A 21,080-nucleotide genomic window follows, 5' to 3' on the forward strand; every position below is an offset into this window, starting at 1 on the left:
ATTCTGCTCTAGAAGTGTCTGTGGTTCAACAGTGGAGGTGACCTGATTCCTGTATATAATTTGCCTGTGAACATTAAGCTGTGAGCAAATTTTTGCCTTTATGATGTGTGCAGCTGTGGTGTTGGAACAACAAAATTATATTCAGTTTAGTTTTCTTTTTTTAACAGCTTTGGAGCCACTGGACTTAAAAGGTACTGCAGAAATTTTTTGACTGTAGTATGTGTTAGAGCTCATTCAAAAACCATTTTAATGTTTGCATTAAAACAGCATCAGAAAACTTTCACTGGCTTAAAATGGAGATGACAGAGAAAAGCCATGTAAATAGCAAAGAAAATGTGTTTTTAAAAGACTTCTTTGTAGTCTCTGTCCCTTCTGACTTCAGGTAGGGAGCTAAAGCTGCCATCAGAGGAGCTGAGCCTGTGCTTGATTTGCAGAGTAGCGTGATGGTCGGTTGGGCTGCGTTGGCAGCATGGACCTGTGCCAGACTTCACCACAATTCATACTGTGTCAGTTTAATAAATGCACTACTTAAATTATGAAATTACAAAAGAAAAAAGAGAATGCACTTATTCAGACTCTTAATACATTAAAAATAAGGCATTAAAACACTGCCTTTTTTTTTTTCTCTTCCAGAATCAATAATGAACAGGAAGGGTTGTAGACATTAACAGTCATGGACATTCAAACTCTTATACATAAATTATCTTAGAAAAATGCACATAAGACTTGAATAATGTAAATACATTAATGCATTTAATAATTTAAACATTAAAGCGCATTCAGGAATTCGTGGCAGAAGCTGTTCTGAGATAAGGAACGGTCCTGGAAGTTGTGTGTCCCAAGATCGATGGCTGGTTTCTCCTTGAGAAAACTCTCTGGGGAAGTCAAGCTGTGCAACTAGAGTGACTGCCTGTCCTAAGAAATCCCAGGACATTCACCAGCTCTTTTGTTATTCACCTCTCATTTTCTCTCCATCACATGCATGAACACATACATGAAACAGCTTCAGAGAAAGTGTCTCAGGTAAAGGTAAAATACCAATAAATGCTGAAGAAACTGCCTGCAAGAGATTCCATGGTCCCATGCAGGGTAGGAGGAAGAGCTGTTCAGACAGTATCTGAACTCTGAGCTCTCAGTTCTCCTGGGAGACAGGACCATCAAGTCTTAAGTATGAACAGTGAAATGGGAATCCTCTCCTTTTAGGGCACTGAAGGGGCCTGTAATTCAGACTCCATCCTAGCTGTTGGTAAGATAACTCAGTTAGAGAGAGTGAGGCTTGAAGAAATAGAGCTCTCCAGGAATGCTCAGCCCTTTCTTGGAGCCCTGCAAACCACCAGGTTGGCTCCCGTGTGATGACAAGTAATGATCTTGCCTCTCTGCTCTTTGGACTCAAGTGCCTTCAGCACTATAGCAGAGTGCTATACATAAACTGGCACACCAAGGTCTCCCTCATGAATGGCATTTTCCTGAGGATTTAGCACTGTGTCTTTTTTGCTGATGTAATGAAGTTTGAAAGGTAGTGTATCAGCTCCATGTGCCACTTGCTGTTGGTTCATAGACCTTCTTTCTTTGCCTCTTCTTAGGTGCTTAGGAGGTCATTTGTACCCTACAGCCGCACTCACAAAGTGGTAGAAGGTATCCTGCTTAGACCTAGATGCTGCTGGAACTAATGATGGAACTAATAAAAAAGAGCTTAGTCTGATCCCAAAGGGAGAAGAGTTGGGTTGGTTAATTAAAGGAGCCTGGCACAGGGCACCTAGTAATTATAGGTGCAAGAAGTCTGAATTTGAAGAGGACTGTGCAGCTGGAGAAGGATAGGGAGGCACCCAGAACTCTGCAGGCTGTGGGCAAGAATGCAGCAAAACCAGATCTGGAAATCAGACTCTGGCAGAATTCCTTGGTGAATTCTTATTTATTCCATTTTTTAATGAGGACCTGATTCTCTCCTTATGCATTTACGTTTTTGCATGCACATGCGTATGTACAATTCCAGTTACACCCTATGGCTGGGAGGGTGATTTTATTAAAGACCAGAAGATTGAGAGACAGATGTTTTAAGAGACACAGGCCTTGCCCTCTTGCATTTTGGAATGATTAATGCTGACTGCTGCATTGGTTGTATTATCAATGCTACTGGGTCTTTATCTCAAGCATCATCTCAACACCCATGACTCTTATCACTGTGGGGTAGAGCTTTTGAAGGCAAAGGGGCTGAGGCCACCAGGACCTGCTGGGAAATTGCTCCTAAACTCTTATGTAGGTGTGGGGAACAATGCTATGTCATCACTACCTCTCTTTATAGTTGTTTCTTAAAGCAGGGTTTCTCAAACTTAGGTTATAAATGCCAAAGGAATGCAGAAGGCTTCAAAAGAAGTCACAAAGTCACTAGTCAGTAAATAGCTTTCTACCTGTAATTGCTATTAGGAGTTCTGTTCCTCCTAGTTTGAAGAGTTAGCATTTATTCCAATAACTCATTTTCCTGGAGGAACTTGCTGCCATCTCAGCTGAGGAATGTGGGATAAGCCACTACAAGAGATGAGTGCAAAAGGGAGTCATGAAGCAGTGCTTTAGCAAATTTTATTTTCGAGGGACAAGCTTTGCAAATGTTTCTGATTTTTTTTCTCACCTAATGAAAGATGAGGACAGTTATTTTGTCCACACTGGATTTTTCAGTAGGCCCCATCGGGGGAAGGTAGCACTGTCTGTGCAAAAATGTATGGTTTGTTTTATTGCTCAGGACTGAATAATGAGGTGAGGAAGCTGTAGCTTTTATTATACCCTTACAGCTGACATGCTGGATGCTGGTAGGTGGATCACGCTGGAAAGTGAAATGCTGGTTCTAAGTGATTCTAGCTCAAAAGAGGGAAAGCACCACATTTGTCAGACTACAGGAGATAGTCCACAGAAGAAAACTGCTTGGAGAATTTGACTCGTGTACTGACTATATGTATGTGATCCTTGGCTGTCCTAAGTGTAAAATAACCAAATGTTAACTTGAGACACCATTTTTTTTTTATATTGCAATGGATTACAGGGAATGCACAGGGTCATTTTTTCCATTTCAGGTTACTTTATAGCTTCTGATCGCCTGTTAAGAGCCAGAGCTGAATGCCCTTAATTTTCTCATCTCAAGCAGGCAGTGCCCCTATGTACATGGAATAAATTTTGAGCCTCCCACACCTGAAAAGGAGAAGCATCGCTGGTGGTAGAAAAGGGGTGTGTCTCTTGCATGTGGGAAGCTCCTGCAGGGGATTTTTCATAATCCAGGGCCTGTTGAAGAGAGGACTTGAGTGATGGGATGCTCTGGACGTGGCCTGCAGGGAAAACAGAAGAGTGGGTGGGGATCTCCCTAGGCTCTCATGGCTTAACGGCCACGTTTAGCTGGATTTTAGAAGCATAAGCATTTATAGTACATTGTATTGCTCTTTAACAGCCTGTTTTCTGCTTTGTGTCTGTGGGGGTATTCCGTGCTTTATCCCATTTCACAGCCTGAACTTTTTCCCCTACTTAGAGGATTACATGGGGCAGAGATGTAAGAAGAAAGGGAATCTCGTTGCTGCTCCACCTCATTGTAACTCCATGTATATCAATCTTGTCACAGAGGCCAAGCTTTCTGCCTTCCAAAATCCTGCTCTGAAACTGCTGATTCAAGCAGGTAGCAACTTTAGGACTCCTTGCAGAATAAATGCCTCTCACCAGGCTCTGGCACTGGGATTTCCTTTCTGATTTATCATGCTCAGGTCTGCTAATGTCCCCTGACTAGACTGGCCATGGCTGGTGGTGTGAAGGGCATTTTATATATGCCATATGCATTTCCAGAGACATGGTGGGAAGGTAGGACATCTGAAGCAACCTGTCCTGCTGGGGAAAAGAGGAAGAAAAGGATAGACTGGCTCTTCTTTTCATAGCCTCTTCTGGTGGGATGAAGGTTTTGACAGCCTAATTCAGCATTTAGAGAAAGAACCAAGCAGAAGAGTCCCCCTCACCCACTCCTTGCAGCCCAGCTGTGACAAACTGACAGATAATTAACAAATCAAGACCTCCTATTAGCCTTGTCCCTGATGCATTAAAGCAGCTCCTCTGTTGCCTGTGTCCTTTAGCAAATGCCTGTACCTTATGGCTACGCAGTGTGCTAGGTAGATCACTTTAGAAAGGCAAAGGGTTCTCTTAAGATGTCAATCCATAAATATTTCCAGGAATGGAAGAAGTTGTCTCCAAAGGAAAATGGTGGACAGAAGGTGGTAGAGCTGTCCCATGACTGAGTGGAAGCTACTCTAATGGTATATGGAGTGTCTCCTGGGAATATAGGACTGTGGAGGGATTCATGGAATCATTATTGAGTTCCTCCTGCTTTTACAGCAAATGACATAAGTTGAAGCAGCAATTGATAGGGCAGGCTTTTGACTGGGACTAACCAAGCCAGTAAAAATTACATGACAGGAAATGTGGTTTGTGCTAGAAACAGACCTAATGTTAGTTTATTGGTGTCCTTTCCTTTCTGTCCTCAGGTTGTTGAAATGACATGGGTAAGCCCCAAATGAGCCATGTTCTCTTGAGCTCCACTCATTTGAAGAAGGATGATGTAGAGTGACCCTTCTAGTCCAAGATGGTAAATAGACATAAGCCATTGGTTCAGCTTAACACATGTTAAAGGAGAGAGAGATATCTAATTGCATCAAAGCCACTCTTAAGATCATGTATGTGGAGCCCATCAAGCTGAAAGCATCCAGACAGCATCTGCTGTTATCAAATCACTCTTGAGTCGAGCTAATTAAAATAGAGCTTCATTTTTCTGAACCATTGTTTGGCAGGAATTTGAAACAGGTCTAACCCAATTTCTGTGTGTTTATGAGCCTTTATTATATCAAAAGTACTTTTCTGTAAATGTACAGGGCAGTGTTAAATGAATTGATCCGCACTGTATCACTGTAGATGCACTATGGACTTCCTAATGATTTCTCTTCTAGCTTTTTCCAGATAGACCCCAGAAAGCTTGCTTTGTCCCTTATCGTGTCATCATCTTCTCTCTCTTTTGCTTTCTGTCTCACTCTCAAGAAAGTAAATGTCCTTGTATTTCCTTCTTTCATATTCTCCTCCTCCACTCTATTGGGATTTTTTTATTATTAAAACATTGACACATTTGCTGCCACATGCAAATGTAGAATAAGAAACCTGGACTCTTTATACTCCAAACAGAGCAGGAGGCCTCCCACAGTGATTCCTGCCCAGTTCTGATCCCTATTGACTACAGGGGACAAAGAGAAAGGGAGTTTAAATGTTGCTGTGTTGAATCTGTTTGATAATGGGGGGTTTGTGCTTAGTCTTTTAACATTTTACATTTCAGTGTGCAAATTCTAGGTAGCACATTCCTCTTTATAATTTGTCACATACCAAGCAGAAAAGTTAGAGATGTAGAAATTGCTCCCTGAAGACAAGTTGTACTCTTTGGCATCTAAAAGCTAATTCATGAATATTCTCTGTAGAAAGAGAAGACCACTTGTAGGGCCAGTCACTTCAGAACATGGGAGGATGAGTAGTAGCCCAGTGCTGCTGCAGAAAAGTCAGAAATAGTTATTTTTCTGGTACCCAGTACAGTCCAACTTCATATGATATTTCTTAAGGCTTACGTTTATTTCCAAGTAGCAGATTCATACTACCAAAAAAAAAAAAAAAAAAAATCCTGACAATGATCTGTCATGAAGAAAATTTTAACTCACAAGTTTGGTCTTGTCTGTTCATTGATAGTGACTCTCTCCTGGCTCCCTATTTAACAAATTTAAGTTAATTTAATGCTGACAAAAAGCAGCAAGGTCACAGCATTCAGAAAGACAGGGCATGGTCATTGTACTGTGTGCTTTCTCTGTAGGTCTCCTAAGCAGACTTCATCTGAAGGCCCTACAGTGCTGGGGGCTTGACTAATCTCATTATTTATGCAGTTCCTATTGTCTTTTCCCAGCCCGTCAAGGTGTACAGTGGGTACTTGTCTTTCTAGCAAGTGTCTGATCAATATGGTCACTTTCCCAGCCCAGGGACAGGAGACAATGGCTTTGAGAGAAGAGTTTCTGGTAGAGCACAACAATAGAGGTAAATCCAGATGCTCTTACATGCAAAAGTAATTCCTACAACATTTCTGCTCATATTGTGGTGAGCAAAGAACGAATGTGTTCAATCTAAGAATATCTTCATAGTGTTCTCAGCATTTCCTGCATATAAAATTCTTGCTGTAGTTGCTACTGCAAAAGGAAGTTTGCCATTCTAGCAAGAAATGCTCTTTCTTTTTTTTGTTTTAGAACAACAACAACAGAGTCAAGCATTCGGTCGAAGGATCCAAAAGCCCAGGAAATGCATCTTAGGGCTCCTCGTCAATTTGGAACCTAATGAAATATAGAAAATACTCAATAAAAGCACCTTTATTACTTTAAATGTTTAAATGTGGAGTTTTTAGCCATCAGGTTAATGTTTTTGTATCATTTTTTGATTTGATTGTGAGCACTTTTCCAGGTATCTCTGCCACTTGAGCACTAATTGGATTTCCACAGATAAACTGTGCTAGCTGCAGCCCTTACATCACTGTGTTTTTACTTCATCATTATTTTATTTGTTTTTCCTGTAAAGGTTAATAAATCTTGGTACGTTTGGAGTATGAAACAAGGCAGGCAGGCTAAGAACTACAACGTGAAGGGGTGAAGTTTTATATGCTGCTTTCTCAAGTCTGAGGGGTAGAAGGAGAAAGCCTGTGCCCTTTGTGGTATTTCTAATGGGCTGCTGGGTATGTTCCTCAGCCAAGCAGCGATCCATAATCCTTAAGATAAAAAGCGTTGATCTCTCCACTAGTTCTCAGACAGAGCTGTAAGGCATTTGAATTGGGTTACCATTGATTTAAGGTGGGGAGAAGACTGAGTAGCATGGGGCTGCTCAAAAAGCGGTATGTGGGATTTATTTAACTTTATTTAATCCTTTTTTTTTTTTAATGGAAGCTTTTTCAGTGCAAGTGCACCTGAGTTTCCCCTGGATTCTCAAGGAATATAGAGCTTTGCAATATTTTAGGGAAGAACGAATTGAATGAAAGATTTTAGTCAAAATTTAGGCTGCAAATAAATTCCAGTAAAAATTTATCAAGGTCCCAGATGTTTGCAATCTTCCCTACCTGATCATGTTTTTTACCAGTCTCATGGTTTCTTGAGAAGCTGAGCTTGACTTCCTACCACAGCAGAGATCACCCTTATTTTCTAGCCATGAAGGCAGTGGGGAAGCCCTTTTTGGACCAGCAGGATTGCAAGTAGTGCATTCCAAACATTTACCCTCAATTTTGGACTTTGTGGCTTAATAGAAATCGATTGCACAACCTTTGTACTTGGGCCAAAGCATCATTAAGACTGAATCTACTTTCTTCTGTTCCAAAGGTAGAAAAATGCCTTGTAGCTCCTATGGATCAGGTGCAGTCTTGAGAAAATTGCAACATTACAGATCCAAGCTTTCAGTTGTGCTGCTGTTCTGTAGCAACAATGGCCATTCCTGCATTTGTGTTAATCCCATGCTGCCAACCCAAATTTCAGAGAGATTGCTGCTTTCTGCAGCATTTCTCAATCAAATGACTGCTTGCTTTCTTTTTTTTCTTTTTCTTTTTTTTTTTTTTTTTTTTTTTTTTCCTGAAGTAACTGTTTATTAATTTTTTAGCATGTAAAGAGTATAATTATAATAGTCCTTGACATATGCTGGCTGTGCCAAGGTTTGAGCAAAACAAAAAGTAGTAGAAGTGCCATTGTGAACCTTCTCTGATTTGGACCCAAATTTCTGTGTAGAAACTAGGCAGGAGCACCCTGGCTGGAGTATAATTCTCTGTAGAACTGGTTTCTTTGCCATTTTAACTCAGTTTAGGATGGTGGGGATTTACTCAAATATTTTAAGAGAGGAGTTGGTGAGCAGTGCACGTGATTTTTTTGGTGCATTCAGTGCTGTGTTGGTTGAGCAGCATCATGACACCTATCTATATGCTTTGTTCCTTAAACACTGAATGTAACATCCATGAAAATGCCAAATTGACCCCAAGGGAAAAGGAGGCAGACCCGTTGTTTGCAGAGTATTTATGGCATGGACAGCTACAGTGAAAATGTTCCTTGTGTTTGCCCTTCCATTGTGTTTCACTGCTGTTGTGGAGGAAGCCTCCTAAGAGTTGACATGGAAACTTAAGTTTCTTTTGAGGCTGCTGGTGCAAGTTCTTACCTATGAAGGAGAAATTAGGTGGTGTGAGCTTCATTCTGCTGAGAACTGGACAAAGACAAGGGCGCAGCTGCTTTCAAATCTACAAAATTATTCCACTTGCAATCCCCATAGACCAGGCAGCTCTGGCCAATCAGATTTCTTGCCCCTTACTTAGTTTTTCCCTTAATGGGGCAATTAACAGCAGGAACAAAGTGCATGGTCTGCTCAGTCTTTATTATTATTTGTGTTGTAATAAATGTCTAGGAGGCTGGTTGCAGACCAGCACCCGGGCACTGTGCAAATACAGAGAAAAAGGATGATTCTTGTCCCAAAGAGCTCTAAGTAAAATAAGAAATTTACATAAAGGTCTTCCAGTGTTTTAAGTCTTTCTCCTTTTGCTGTTACTTCCCAGCTGCTGTGGCTTACATGATATGTATTGTCACACTTTCCAGCTTCTTTAATGTTTCCAACATGAAACCTTTTGTTTTTTGGATTCTGGTGATCCAAGTACTTTTCCTCTGGTGTGTCCTTACTCATTCTGTCATTCAGATCTTCCATGTAATAATGCCATCAGAGCCCCTTGACTTCACCTCTTGGCAGTTAGGGGCTTTGTTGCTGCAAGGAAACACTCACTTTCTAATCTATATTTTCCATGGATTAAAGAAGCTATGAAATGGGGTTCTTGAAATAGCAGATTCAAGAAATAATAGCTAGCTGATTTTTCCTGTCCATTTGAGTAATTTCATTCTAAAACATCTTTATAGCATCTTCCACAGATGAATTTTACTTTTGATCCTCTGGCAATAAATCTTAACCCTTTTATTACAAGTATTTTCTAGTTTTCTGACTGTGGAATTAAGGATCTAGGTAACTCTGAACACCTTGAGTTCTGGTGCATCTCTTTGATTGATTTAGCCTTCTGGAGTCTACCAGTTGGTAGTGATTTTAAGTGCTTGGGGACAGTTGTTATATGTGACATGGACTTCTGTCCTTACATCATCTCCTAACTCCCTAGCATGTGAATGAACCTCCAGCAGTCCTCGTCTGCCTGGTAGTTAAAAGAATGAAAATGTAATAAGCTTCATTGGTTTTTAAATTCTGCACATGAGAAGATAATAGGGTAAAAGAGATTTCTTTCAAAAGCTGTTGTATTTGAACTCTTCAGTAATAGCAATATGGAGAGATGAGTGAAAAAGGTAAGAGTTGGAGGTGCTGCCATCCACTCCTCTAAAAGCTGGATCATGAATATTTCTGTAGTTGTTTGAGCCACAGAATGGTCTTAATTCTGCTGTTGTGAGCATCTTGGACACTGAGTCATTACATTCCTTTGGAGTGATTGAGCTCAACAGCTTGACACTTGAATTATTTTACAGCACAGAGCCTCAGTGATCCCTTAACTTCCTTCTGTAGGAAGAGAGAAGCAAGATGTGTAAATTGGGTACTGTCATGAAAGTTTTTTAAAAAAACAGATTCTCTTTAATCAGTTTTCACCTATCACCCTCTCTCTGGCATCTTTCTTGGGTCCTGTTGAATCAGTTTGTTAACCTTGTCATGGCACACTGGCTTCACCCACACTTGGAAATACACACTTGGATACCTTACCCACTTGCATGAGTCTATATATTATCCACAGTGATCCAGTACATTCAGAGCTGAGGTTATTGCTGGTTTTGTGTAAACAGAACTTCAAATAATTTGCTGCCAGTTGGATTGCAAGCGTTATTCCCCCCCCTCGTTCATCTTGCTGCAATGCCTTCTTTGGTGGTACTGGTGATTTTAGGAAGCATGCGACTTCAGCTTAGGCAGAAGTACAGAAAGGGGATTTTTAAAGTTTATTTTTCATCTGAAAACAAGATGATATCTTTTCAATAAAAAGTTAGTGTTTAAATGTCTAGAAAAAGCGACTCATGCTACCTACTCGTTGGTTAAAATGTATTGTGGTTGCTTTATCAATTTAATCCACTTAGTTTGCTCTTCTGCTTGTATTTGTTCAAAGATGCTTTTCCAGCATTCTTCACTTCCCTGTAACAGCTTGTATTGTGTTAAACCTGATGTCTCCTTTAGAGGTGCATTTCATTCTAAAATGAAAAAAAATACATACTACATTTTCTCTGTGTTTTAGAAATAGTTACTCTACCTGTCTTTTAAAACATGTGTAAAAGTTTCTTGCTGTCTTTTATGCATGTCAGGAACACTTGAGTATTATTCCTGTGAAAAAGACAGGAATTTTGTCAAGATGTCCACCGTATTTTAAATCAAATTAGAAAAAAGTGAAGATGGCAGAGATATTTCACTTTGAAAGGTGACTACTACACAGATGAAGTTGCTACTTTTCATAAGGGCTTTTACTCCATATATCAATGTGTTTTAAGAGAGACTTGGGTCAATAATACCATGCTTTAGAATTCCCTAAATACATATTTACACAATAGACCTTAAAATATATTAGTCTATCATGTCAGCTCCTGTACACTTCTATCAGGGATGTTTTATGTCCTTAACGTATGATACAATAAAACTTTATTTTATATAGCATTTTTCATACAAATTGTATCCTAGAATGCATTGTGGGGTTAAACAAGACTTTCACAAGGTTAAAATTAAAAAAAAAAAAGCTGAAGGGTGCAGTAAAATTAAGGGCTTTGCATCGGAAGTATTTATTTAACTGAACAATGAAAATCTGAATGGAGAGGCCACAGAGGTAAGAGACTTTTAGTCTGAATCGAGCTGCAGATCAGGCTCCCTGGAAATGGTAAGGTTATGTGAGGAAAGACTGGTTCTGTGTGAATAAAGAAGGTGGAAAGGTCAGACCTTCATGAGCAGCTGGAGGAAGTGTGAAGTGGCTCCTGGAACAAAGAACTTGAGAACAGGGTCTGGATGGAGTCACTTCTTTGTAGTGAGAACAGTAGAGGAGGTGAGGGGAAAGTCTGTCGAAGGGAAAGGAAGCTCCTGAGCCGCAAAGCTCCAGAGCTGAGCTGGTGGGAGAGCCTGATGGGAGCGGGACAGCACCCTGCACCCATCCCAGCTGCTCATCCCAGCACGCCCAGGGAGAGGCAGGGGTCCTGCCTCGCTGGAGGTGGCCCCACAACTGAGTAGGCACAACAAGATAACACGAAGACAGCTCAGCTTGAATTTTTTCTGGCTTTTATAATTTTTTTTTTTTTTTTTTTTTTGGTCACCCTATTAATGTTAATTAAGTAAGGCTTTTTTGTGTGTGATAATTATAGATAAATGTATTTAAAGTAGATCTGGATTTTGTAGTCCTCAGGAAAAAAAGAGGAAGAGTAATTTTTTCCCCCCATCCCTGTCATGTGTTCATTTTAATGAGCAATTTTAAAAAATTGAAAATAAAAGAGGAAAATGAATAGGTGTTGAACCAGCCTGTGATATGTAAATGCCAACTAGTAATTACCTAAAACCTCAATTTTCTTTCTGTTTCATCTTGCAAAACATTTCATTTCCACTGAGTGAAAACACTTAATTTGGGCTGTGCCGGCGGGTGAAGCCTCCTCTGCGCGGGGCTGCCGCCGGGCTCGGCTAGGGGGAGCGCCGGCTCCGCGCTCAGCTCCGCGCTGGGGGCTCCGCGCTGAGGCGCCCCGCGGCCCCGGGTCCTTCCCTTCGGCTGCCCGGTGCTGCTGCTGCCTCTGAGGGAGCCGCAGGGAAATCCACCTGCCCCGAGCCCGGCTCCGCGTCTGCCTCCAGGAACCGTCATCTTTCAAGTGTCAGTGAAAACCCGGCGATAAATACACGACTGGAATTTGTTTTCTTACCCTTCGCTGTTCTGTTGATGATTTTGAGTTAGATTTCATTCATGGAATTCTCGGTTGTCTTCAGTTTCCAGGCACCCGGGATTTTTCCTTTTTAGCTTTTCATAGTGATTGTTGGTTACTGTTCTGTATTCTTTTAGTTTTGGGTTCTTAATCTCTGATATGGTTTGAAGCTTGATTTTTCTTTCCCTTTGTTCTTTTCTTGTTCTGTCTCCTGTGGATATTGCTTTAAATTGTTTTTTTTTTTTTCTTTTTTGTTTCACATGAGTTTTTTTAATAATTTTTAATTTTTAAACTTTTCTCGATATGACTTTGAGATTTGCCAAACTTTGTAGGTTTTTAGGTTCTCATATAACAGAAACATCCCTGGGGTTCTGTAGGGTTTCATGTATTTTTCAATGAAATCATAGGAGTTGTAAAGTGTTTCCTCTTTCCTAACCGATCTGCAGATAATTTCTTGAGAAAGAGCAAGCAGTTTCTGTGAAATACGAATTTCACAAGATTCTGGGGCCCTGAACACTCAGTTAGAAAAGGTTTATTCTGGGAGAAGGAAGCTTGTGTTGGAGAACATTGTGTATGTAGTGTCCCAGGACCCTGACTCCACGAGAGCTCTGCCTGGAATCACCAGGAACAGTGCCTCTTTAGTGAGATATATGGCTTCATAATTAGCCCCTTGCATTTTTTTCATGAGTGCTAGCATCAGCGTTCTATGATGTGTTTCCCTGATTAACAGCTGCTTTGCAACTATTTCCGTGTGCCACCGATAATCATATTTGTCAAGTGAGTCCTGGCAGAGCCCTGATTTCTTACTAAAATGCAGCATTTCTGTTTGAAGGGGTTTTCTTGCTCACTGCAGTGCCAGGCTTTTAAGTCAGCCCTTGTTAAAACGTAAGTTGGCTTTAGCCTGATGCTTGTTAACAGGATTCTGGGTATCTCCTTTAGAGTAGGAGTGCAGAAACCTTTCACAGACAATTTAATCTTCTGAGGCTTGCAAACATCCAGCCATACACTGAGGGGGTGTTGCTGTAGGCTAATATATTGATCAGTTCCATTTGCCCTATAGCTCTGGCCTTCTGCTCTGGCTGAAATAGGCTGAGTGTTTGTTGATACTGCCATATTATTATTTTTTAATACACTGGAAAAAAAATTAATTCCAACTTCTTTTACATACGTCATGTATATTGCCAGTGTTGATTGCTTCCGCACATGTAATGTAAACTGTCTGTGCATAGTTCATGGCCTGTGCCGCCTCTGCTTAATGAAAAGAAGTGTTGCATTTAAACAGATACAGATCCACTCAGAAAGACAAAATACCATCCCTTGCAACGTATAATTCAGACCCAACCTTTACATCACAGGTCATCTCAAAGTCTCAGTCTATCAACAAATGCTGTTTAGTAATAACCTACAGAGGGTTCCCAGTATTAGGAAATCTATTAGAGCTCTTACAGGCTGCACTCCTGGTGGCTTTTGATTCTGTTTTCCATGAGGAAACTCTCTTGCTGACTCCTGTGGGACCTTTACTGATGAAGATTACTTTCTTGTACATTTTTGTTAATTGACTGGATGCTTTTTTGACAAAAAAACATGGTAGAAAGTGGACGTTTGCCAGAGTATTTTAAATTTCATGGTTTATTTTTCTGATGCTAGTAACTTATTTAGTAACTAGTTTAGATTGCTTCACTGGAATCCCTGCAGCCTTGAGCATAATAAGACATGAGGCTGGCTTTACCCTGTCCCTTAACACAAAAGGGAGGGAAATGAGGAATGAGGGATCTTGGCTATAACGTCAAAGTGCTCTGCTTTGCCCCACGATTTCTCCAGCCTGCTGCACTCCCACAACATCTGCAATAAAGTTCCTGTCTCCATTTTATATCTTTGACATTGAATCAGAATATTTGGCTTGAATTTATGTAATTTGGCCAGAGACAAATATAATCCATGAATAGTTACATTCATCTTCTAATTAGAAAATCAAACTGTAGGACAAGACCTGCTGCAGGGTTCCACCCACCACCACCACCCAGTCAGAAATACATCTTTGTGTATCATGTCAGGGCAGGAGAAGTGGTGGTGGGATAGCAAGTTTCCTGAATTGACTTGCTTTTAAAAGCCAAGCACACTGCCTTTCATTACAAGAAATATGTACCTGACCCACTAGATAAAACTACTTTGCTGGCCACTGTGTGCTGGCAATTTAAGAACCAGAGCAGTGACACAATGCATGGTATTTGGCACTGTCCTCATACTACAAAAATTTGGAGAAGTGTTACAAATGATACAGAAATAGTATAGAACAATGTTACCAGCTGAGTCAGAGTGCTATTTGCTGCATGGGTTTTTTTTGGCTATCCACAGGACTGCAAAGTCTTCCTCCTCCTTTTTCTGCTGTTTAAATTATGGACTGCAGTTGTCCTTGTGTGTGCAAAGAAAGTGATCCACAGAACATAGGAAAGGTCTTGTGTATTTTTGTTGAAAATATTGGCATTTTGACATGGCCAAAATTGCTTTATAAGCTGCTCATGTATACAAGATGAATTATAAAAATGAAGAAGCTTCAGCTCAGCCTGTAGGAGGAACATTCAGAGGTAAATGCAAACAAATATGAGAAACATGGGATTATTGAGAGGAGGAATACGTGTCCAGGATTCTTTTTTACATAGTTTGTTATTGCTTGTAATTTTATTTTGTTTTAAGATTAAAAACTTTGTGAATAATGGAGGAAGTGATGCAGGGAAGAGATAAAATAGAAGTTTATTTTGGAGTGAAATTTACTACTGAAATGTTTACATTTTTACAAGGCAAAAATAAGTTTTAATAAAGAGTTAGAATCAATAAAATGTTCACATGGTTGTGACTGAAATAGCACAATGAAAAATGCTGCTTATTTCTCCGAGGTTTTTTAATGCTTAAAACCTGATGATTAGATATGAGAGCTTGCAGAATTTCAGGTCTGCAGGCCTTCTGTGTCTGTTGCTGGCTCACTAAATGTGGGAGGGAGGGTTGAGTTTCTGAAGAAACAAACAAGTAATTATTGTTAGAAGGAAAGTGGTTTTGATATGTTCACCTATCTGTTGGTCTGCTCATTTGGGCATCTTTCTTATTCAGCATATTATCTTAAGGTTATTAGTTTGGGCGCTTTATATTTCTGCATCTGGCATAGCAATATCAGCACAGTTTAAATCTGTGATTTGCCTGTCACCTGCATTTCAGCTGGAGACAGATCAAGTGCACATAAATGAAATGGAAGTGTATTTTATGTGGGGTATTTTACCATGGTATTTTATGGCTCAAAATTACCGAGTGTAAACTTAAGGAAAATATTGAAGGAAAATAAGAAAAGGAAGAGAATTAGAAATACTCCATTCATTTTATCCTCCCAACTTTGAAATGTGCTGGGACTTTGTCAAATTCCCGTTAAAATAAATATGTCAATTTCATCTCTCTTCCAAATTCATTTATCATGCTTTTTTAAAAGGTGTTTTCTGCTTTACCTGATGTTTAAATTGGATTCACTCGTTTATGCTGTTCTTTGCTGTATCCCCCATGTTTTTCTTAAATGAATTAGTAATGACAGTGTACTCCATCATACCCTCTCTACAGCCACTTTAAGGGAAGCCTGGTGATCTAAACCTTTTAACCTATTAAAGATGATTTTCCCCAATTGAATCAGACCCACCACAGGTGTAATAACTAATCATTTAAACTACACCTGCTATTATGTATTTTTAAGCCATTATGCGTGTTGGATAGATGATAATTCATGTTTATTGCATTGTCCAATGGATCCGTTTTGCCTACACTAGCCTGATTAATGTATTTAAAGAAATAAGAGATGCAATTTAAAAGAAAAAAAACATTGATGGAATGCACTGAGGAGTACATTGAAAGTGCCATTAAACCCATCAGAACTTTGCTCTCTGACCAGAAATGCATAGTTGAAGGGTTTGATTCAAACACAAAGTGAAACTTGGTGATTTCAGTAGTGGTACTATTTTTTTTTTCCCCTTCCTTTTCTTCTGTGGAAAGTTTTGACGACCTTTTTGGAACTGGATTCCAGAGACTGTGTTTTAAGATAAACTCTTCAAGGCCTACCTAACATAGGTCCAGCATATACCACCATTTTAGGAGAAGGTTTATGCCATTCTTCAGGGGAAAAACCTCTTCCACGTGTACATGTGGTTATTTTTAGCTCTAGGTGAAGGAAGTGATCTCTTCCACTTGTTCACATGGATGTGTCCAGCTCCCAAGTGCTGTTCACTTCAGGCACGTTATTCCCTCCAATGCCACAATCAGAACAAAATTCTTTGTATAAAAATTCAGTGACCCAACAATTTTTCCCTGGTGTAATTGTGTAATAACACAGGAGAGTGTGTGGAATATGCCAACTTAGGTAAGAAGATAATGATATAAATGACAAAAAGCCTGAAGAATCTTAATAGAGCTTTTTGCACAGGTTGAGCTGTTCCAAGAGTAATTCAACAAGAAACTTCGAGGTTGAAAGACTGTAATTGTGCTGAGTAGAGTTGAGCCACAAACTTTGATGCTCTTTGAACCATTTCTGAAAGTTGGATCAGTGTCAGCTCCAGACTGTCTCCATGTGTTGGATGTGATGCCTTATTTTGCAGTACAGAATGTATAATGTAAAATAGGAATTTGACCATTCCTAACCTGGATCTTTTCTCTCTTTTATTTCACCAACCTCCCTGCCCTCATCAGATTGTGACAGCAGTGAAGTTTTTACAGAATCCACGAGTCCGCCAAAGCCCTGTTGCAACCAGAAGAGCATTTCTGAAGAAGAAAGGTATGGAGTCTTGAGTCTGTGGTATCAGTGATAACAAAGGAGCTTGGGTTAATGTGAAGCCAAAATGTATTGCTATGGAAAATTAGATGTTAAAGGGCAAAGTAAGTTGTCTGTCTCAAAAAAAAGATTTGAAGTTTATAAGAAATACTCTCTTTTCTTCCAAACTGACTAGAGCAATATTGGTACCAGATGTGGAATGGTAGAAAACAGAAGACATATTGGAATTTTTTGGGTTAACTATTCTCAGATCTTTTCTGAAATGAGAACAGTTCAGAGTTGTGGACTAGTTGGTCATTTCTAACCTTAGTGACATTGGCTTTAGAATGAACAGCTTCCAGGTGAAAAGGTTGAATATTTCCAAAGAAATCCAGAGAGAGAAATGAAGGGTGAAGGACTTGGTGAAAGTAAACAAGGTCAGGCTAAGGTCAAGCCTGGGGTTGATCTGACTTTCAGGCTGAAACAGTAAACTGAGTTTAGCCCTTTTCTGTAGCAGGGGTAGAGCAGATCCTGACAAATCCTATATTGTCTTAGACAGATGGAACATACTTTGGTCATTCCGTACTGAAAATTTATTTTACTTTCTGACTCATAGCAGAACAGTCTTTTGACCTTTTTTTCCTTTTTAAAGTTTCAGTCCACAACTTGCAGTGCATTTCAGGTGAAGTTCACTCCATGTTATGGTACCCTTCTGGGACCATACTACTTAGATCCTTACTGCAAGATGTAAATAATAAGGACAGTATTACCTTGAGTAAGCAGTTGGACTGATACTGGAAATACAAATTCCAGACTTCAGAGGGGAGTGGCCCACTTACTCATTGGAGTCATAAGTACTTCAGGGTGCATCAAATTCTAAAGCTAAACATCTTGAATTTTGAAAAATAGGGCAGCCTATAGAATGTGTATGATTTTGTTTGGGATTATGAACTGTTTGTGGATGTGCCTGAGACCTGATGTAACGAGATGGAGAGTTTGAGTGTATTTGCCACGTTGCTCATCTTGAATAGCAAAGGACCTGGAAGGGAATGGCAATCTTGTCTTTTAGCAGTGATGTCATGACAAGTAGTTCATGAGTACATCATTTTGAGTGTAATCCTCTCTCTGCTTGTCCTGGTGCTAGTTAGAGAACATTCCAATCACATAGGTACGTTGCCTGCCCTGCCCTGCCCTGCCATCAGGATGGCATTAAAATTTGGAGCCTGTTGGCTGCTGTGCTCCATGAGTTTTTCCTTGAAATATGTGGACCTATGGGGAGTAATTAATCATAAAAGCTTGGGGATTTCAACTCTATCATCGAAGCAATGAAGCAAGGGAAAGCTGAGCCTAAAAGCTGTGCTGATTACCCGGGGTAACCTGATACAAAATCTATTGTTGCCGAGAGATCCTTAGCCCCCAGTATATCGTGCAATATTATAACTGCCTGATCTTCTTCTGTGCTGACAATGACCAGTTATTCCTCATTTTCTCTCTCAACACAGCTGGGTTAGAATTTCATTTGCAGAAGGTATTTAGAGCAATTTAGAGACAAATGTCTCTGGTGTTTGCTCTGCACTTCCCCACCGCAGGCTTCGCTGAACAGTTTTTAGTATCAGGAGCTTCATCTAATCTGTTTAATTTTAATAAATCCCTGACTGGGAGAAGAGGAAGGGTGGGGAGATGGAGGCACAGAGAAACTGTGGCCCGACTAATACTTCTTATGAATTACTTGGCTAATAATTACTAAAGAGCAGAAATGGTTTGGTAGAGCTGTTTGTTTGTTTCTCTTTGTTAATTAGTCCTCCTTCCCTTTGTGCTCATTGTTTGTTTGAAAACTTAACAGTAGGAGGTAGGAAGGAGCAGAGTCCAGTAGTGCCCATACCCAGCAGTCACTGGAAATATGTCCATATGGAGGCTGACCATGGAGCCCACACCATGACCTCTGCTCAGTGCTTGAGAGCAAAAGGGACAAACTGTCGTGGTATCTATGTGCTTGATGGTGGCAATTATTCTTTAAATGTAGATGCTGTGGCTGGGTTTAGTCCTGAATAAATGAGGGATTACATGGTTTGGCAGACTGTTCACCCTGGTCTTTGATAGACAGTCATTGTCATCCCAGTTTATCCCCATTTTATAGATAGACTGCTGGAAAAGTCCTCACTATTGGTCAAAAAAGCATTTTCTGTAGAGAAACCATTTTGGTTACAAGAGTCTCTTAAATTTTATCTTTGCAAGAAACAATAGAGAAGAACCCTTCTAATTTTTTCACAGTTACTCTGATGCAAGTTTCTTCAAGCAGAAATTGCAGTTGGAAATCTTTTTATGAACTCCAGCAGAAGCTTAGTGGAGGGGAATTTTCATATCTGTAGATATCTGTACACCGTGTATGAACTTGTCTTTTGTCATTAACTTCTGTGGAGCTGTAGAGGTAAGATCTATGGCTCCCCTCTAAGTCTGGTTAAAAACTCTTGAAGTAGAGAGGATATTGCTGGGTCACCTTTTATCTGAGTGTGCAGAGGGAAAAGTCCAGGTGCCCTACCCCTGCAGGACCTTTCCACCACCCCAGCTCCAGCTTAGGCTACAGGGATAGGATTGGAGCATTAGCAGTGGGTGAACTTTCAGGTCCTACCACCCTGACTTTGCCTCTCAAATTTCACTTCCGAGGCTTGCAGAGATGGTTCCACCTTGAATTTATTTTTTTCCTCTTTTTAATAAGTATGTTCTTCCTTAAAAAGGCCAAAGAAATTTATTACCTTTTAGTATTAATCAACGTAGGAGCTGAGGTTTGTTTAATCCATTTCAGTGCAATGAGAAATGAAAGTTTCTTCAGAATCCTCAGCTGGACTGGGTTTGGTTTCTTGTGAAACAGAAGTTGCAGAGGCAGCAATTCAGCTTTCCTGGTTACTTGCAGGTCAGGGGTTTGCTGAACTGCTCTCACTGGAACAGGGGATGATACTGTTGATGACAGTTGGGACAGTGAGGGTGTCCTGGGTTTGTAAAAGGTCTTTCAAAAGTTGGATGCAATTTCTCTGTTGTCTTAAGCACTTTTAAACTCCCAAATACAGAGGCATTAATGAGAAACATGAAGTTATTAGAATCGTTTATCATTTTCTTTGAAGCTTACACTGGCATTTTGTGTAATTTATGACATTTCCTCCTTTTTATCATGAACTTCTTCAGATGAAGGGAAAAACAGCTGTTTCCCCTCAGAGTATCTGAAAGAAAAGAAAGGAAAAAAAGATGCTGTTTGTTTTTTGTCCAACTTGCTGATTCTGCTGATGACATGCCACAGAATCAGCGGCGCCTTGGGAGTAATTAGACAGCATGTGGGGTTTAAACCCTTGTGGAAATGTGTCTGTCATCTAACTGTTGTGCCTCAGATGTCCTGTACTGCTCAGTTACCCATCCAGTAACTCATGTGGCTTCTTAATTTTGCACACTCTGAGCCTGTAACTTCTGGCAAGATAAAGAAAGGGGGTGGAAGTGCACTGTACATGTGGAGCTCTGTTTTTCAGGGTGCTTCCTTGGGGCATGGAAGGGAATACTGGTAGTTTCCAGACTTACTGTGGAATCCAGAATGAAAAGCTTTTTTCTTAGTTTCTTGTTCTCTTCATCTGTAAAATGAGAGCAGTAAAAGCCTTCCCAGAGTGGGATTGTGGTCATGGATAAAACATGTGAGGAGCTTGGAAATGACAGTGGCAGGAGAACAGAAGTGCATTAGGGCAAGTAATTGTATAATTGTTGCATTGTATTGGGAAAATGTCCACCCAGAGGGTTGGACATTCCCTTCAGAAGATACTGTGCCTCAGTTGGTCATTTGTATGTAGATGTAACAGAATGGGCTACCTGCTTCCACAAGCAGTCATTGCTTGGTGAGGTGGGTTGGAGATTGTTGGAAGCATTGGCCTTTTGCATGTTCTATCTATGAATCTGTTTCATTATTTTGGGTGTCAGGAACTGAGTTACTGCACAAGGTTTTCCTGCAGGTCTTGCACAGTTTTTTACAGTGCATCAGAGTTCCAGGAAATTTTGCCAATGTCAAGATGCCAGGCTGTGGTGATTTCTGAAGAGGTGAATAAATTATTTAATTGTATATGCCCTTTTCCAGTCAGAGCTCAAAGACACTTGATTCCCTGGAAACCAATGCTGTGAGCCCCAGAATCTCCAGTAGAAATCTGTGTTAATATTCTTCCTTTTTTCTGTAGTCTGCATTCTTTGAAGCTGAACCCCTTTCTTTCCTTCTATCACCAAAGAAACCCAAGTGGATCACCTTAAGGCCTGAGAGAAGGGGGCACAACCCACTACTGGAGGGCGTTAAAGGAAGTAAATTC

General features: G+C 40.2%; 1 protein-coding gene across 1 annotated transcript in view; it reads left to right on the forward strand.

Annotated features, from left to right (window-relative positions):
• PEX14 (peroxisomal biogenesis factor 14) overlaps positions 1-21,080 on the forward strand; it is a 70,238-nt gene that overhangs the window by 16,476 nt on the left and 32,682 nt on the right. Inside the window, exon 3 of the mRNA XM_071767141.1 lies at positions 16,689-16,773. Within this exon, the coding sequence (XP_071623242.1) occupies positions 16,689-16,773 (85 nt within the window). The remainder of the gene's footprint in view (positions 1-16,688; positions 16,774-21,080) is intronic.

Source organism: Heliangelus exortis, chromosome 23 (genome assembly GCF_036169615.1).
Source record: "Heliangelus exortis chromosome 23, bHelExo1.hap1, whole genome shotgun sequence".
Taxonomy (NCBI): Eukaryota; Metazoa; Chordata; class Aves; order Apodiformes; family Trochilidae; genus Heliangelus; species Heliangelus exortis.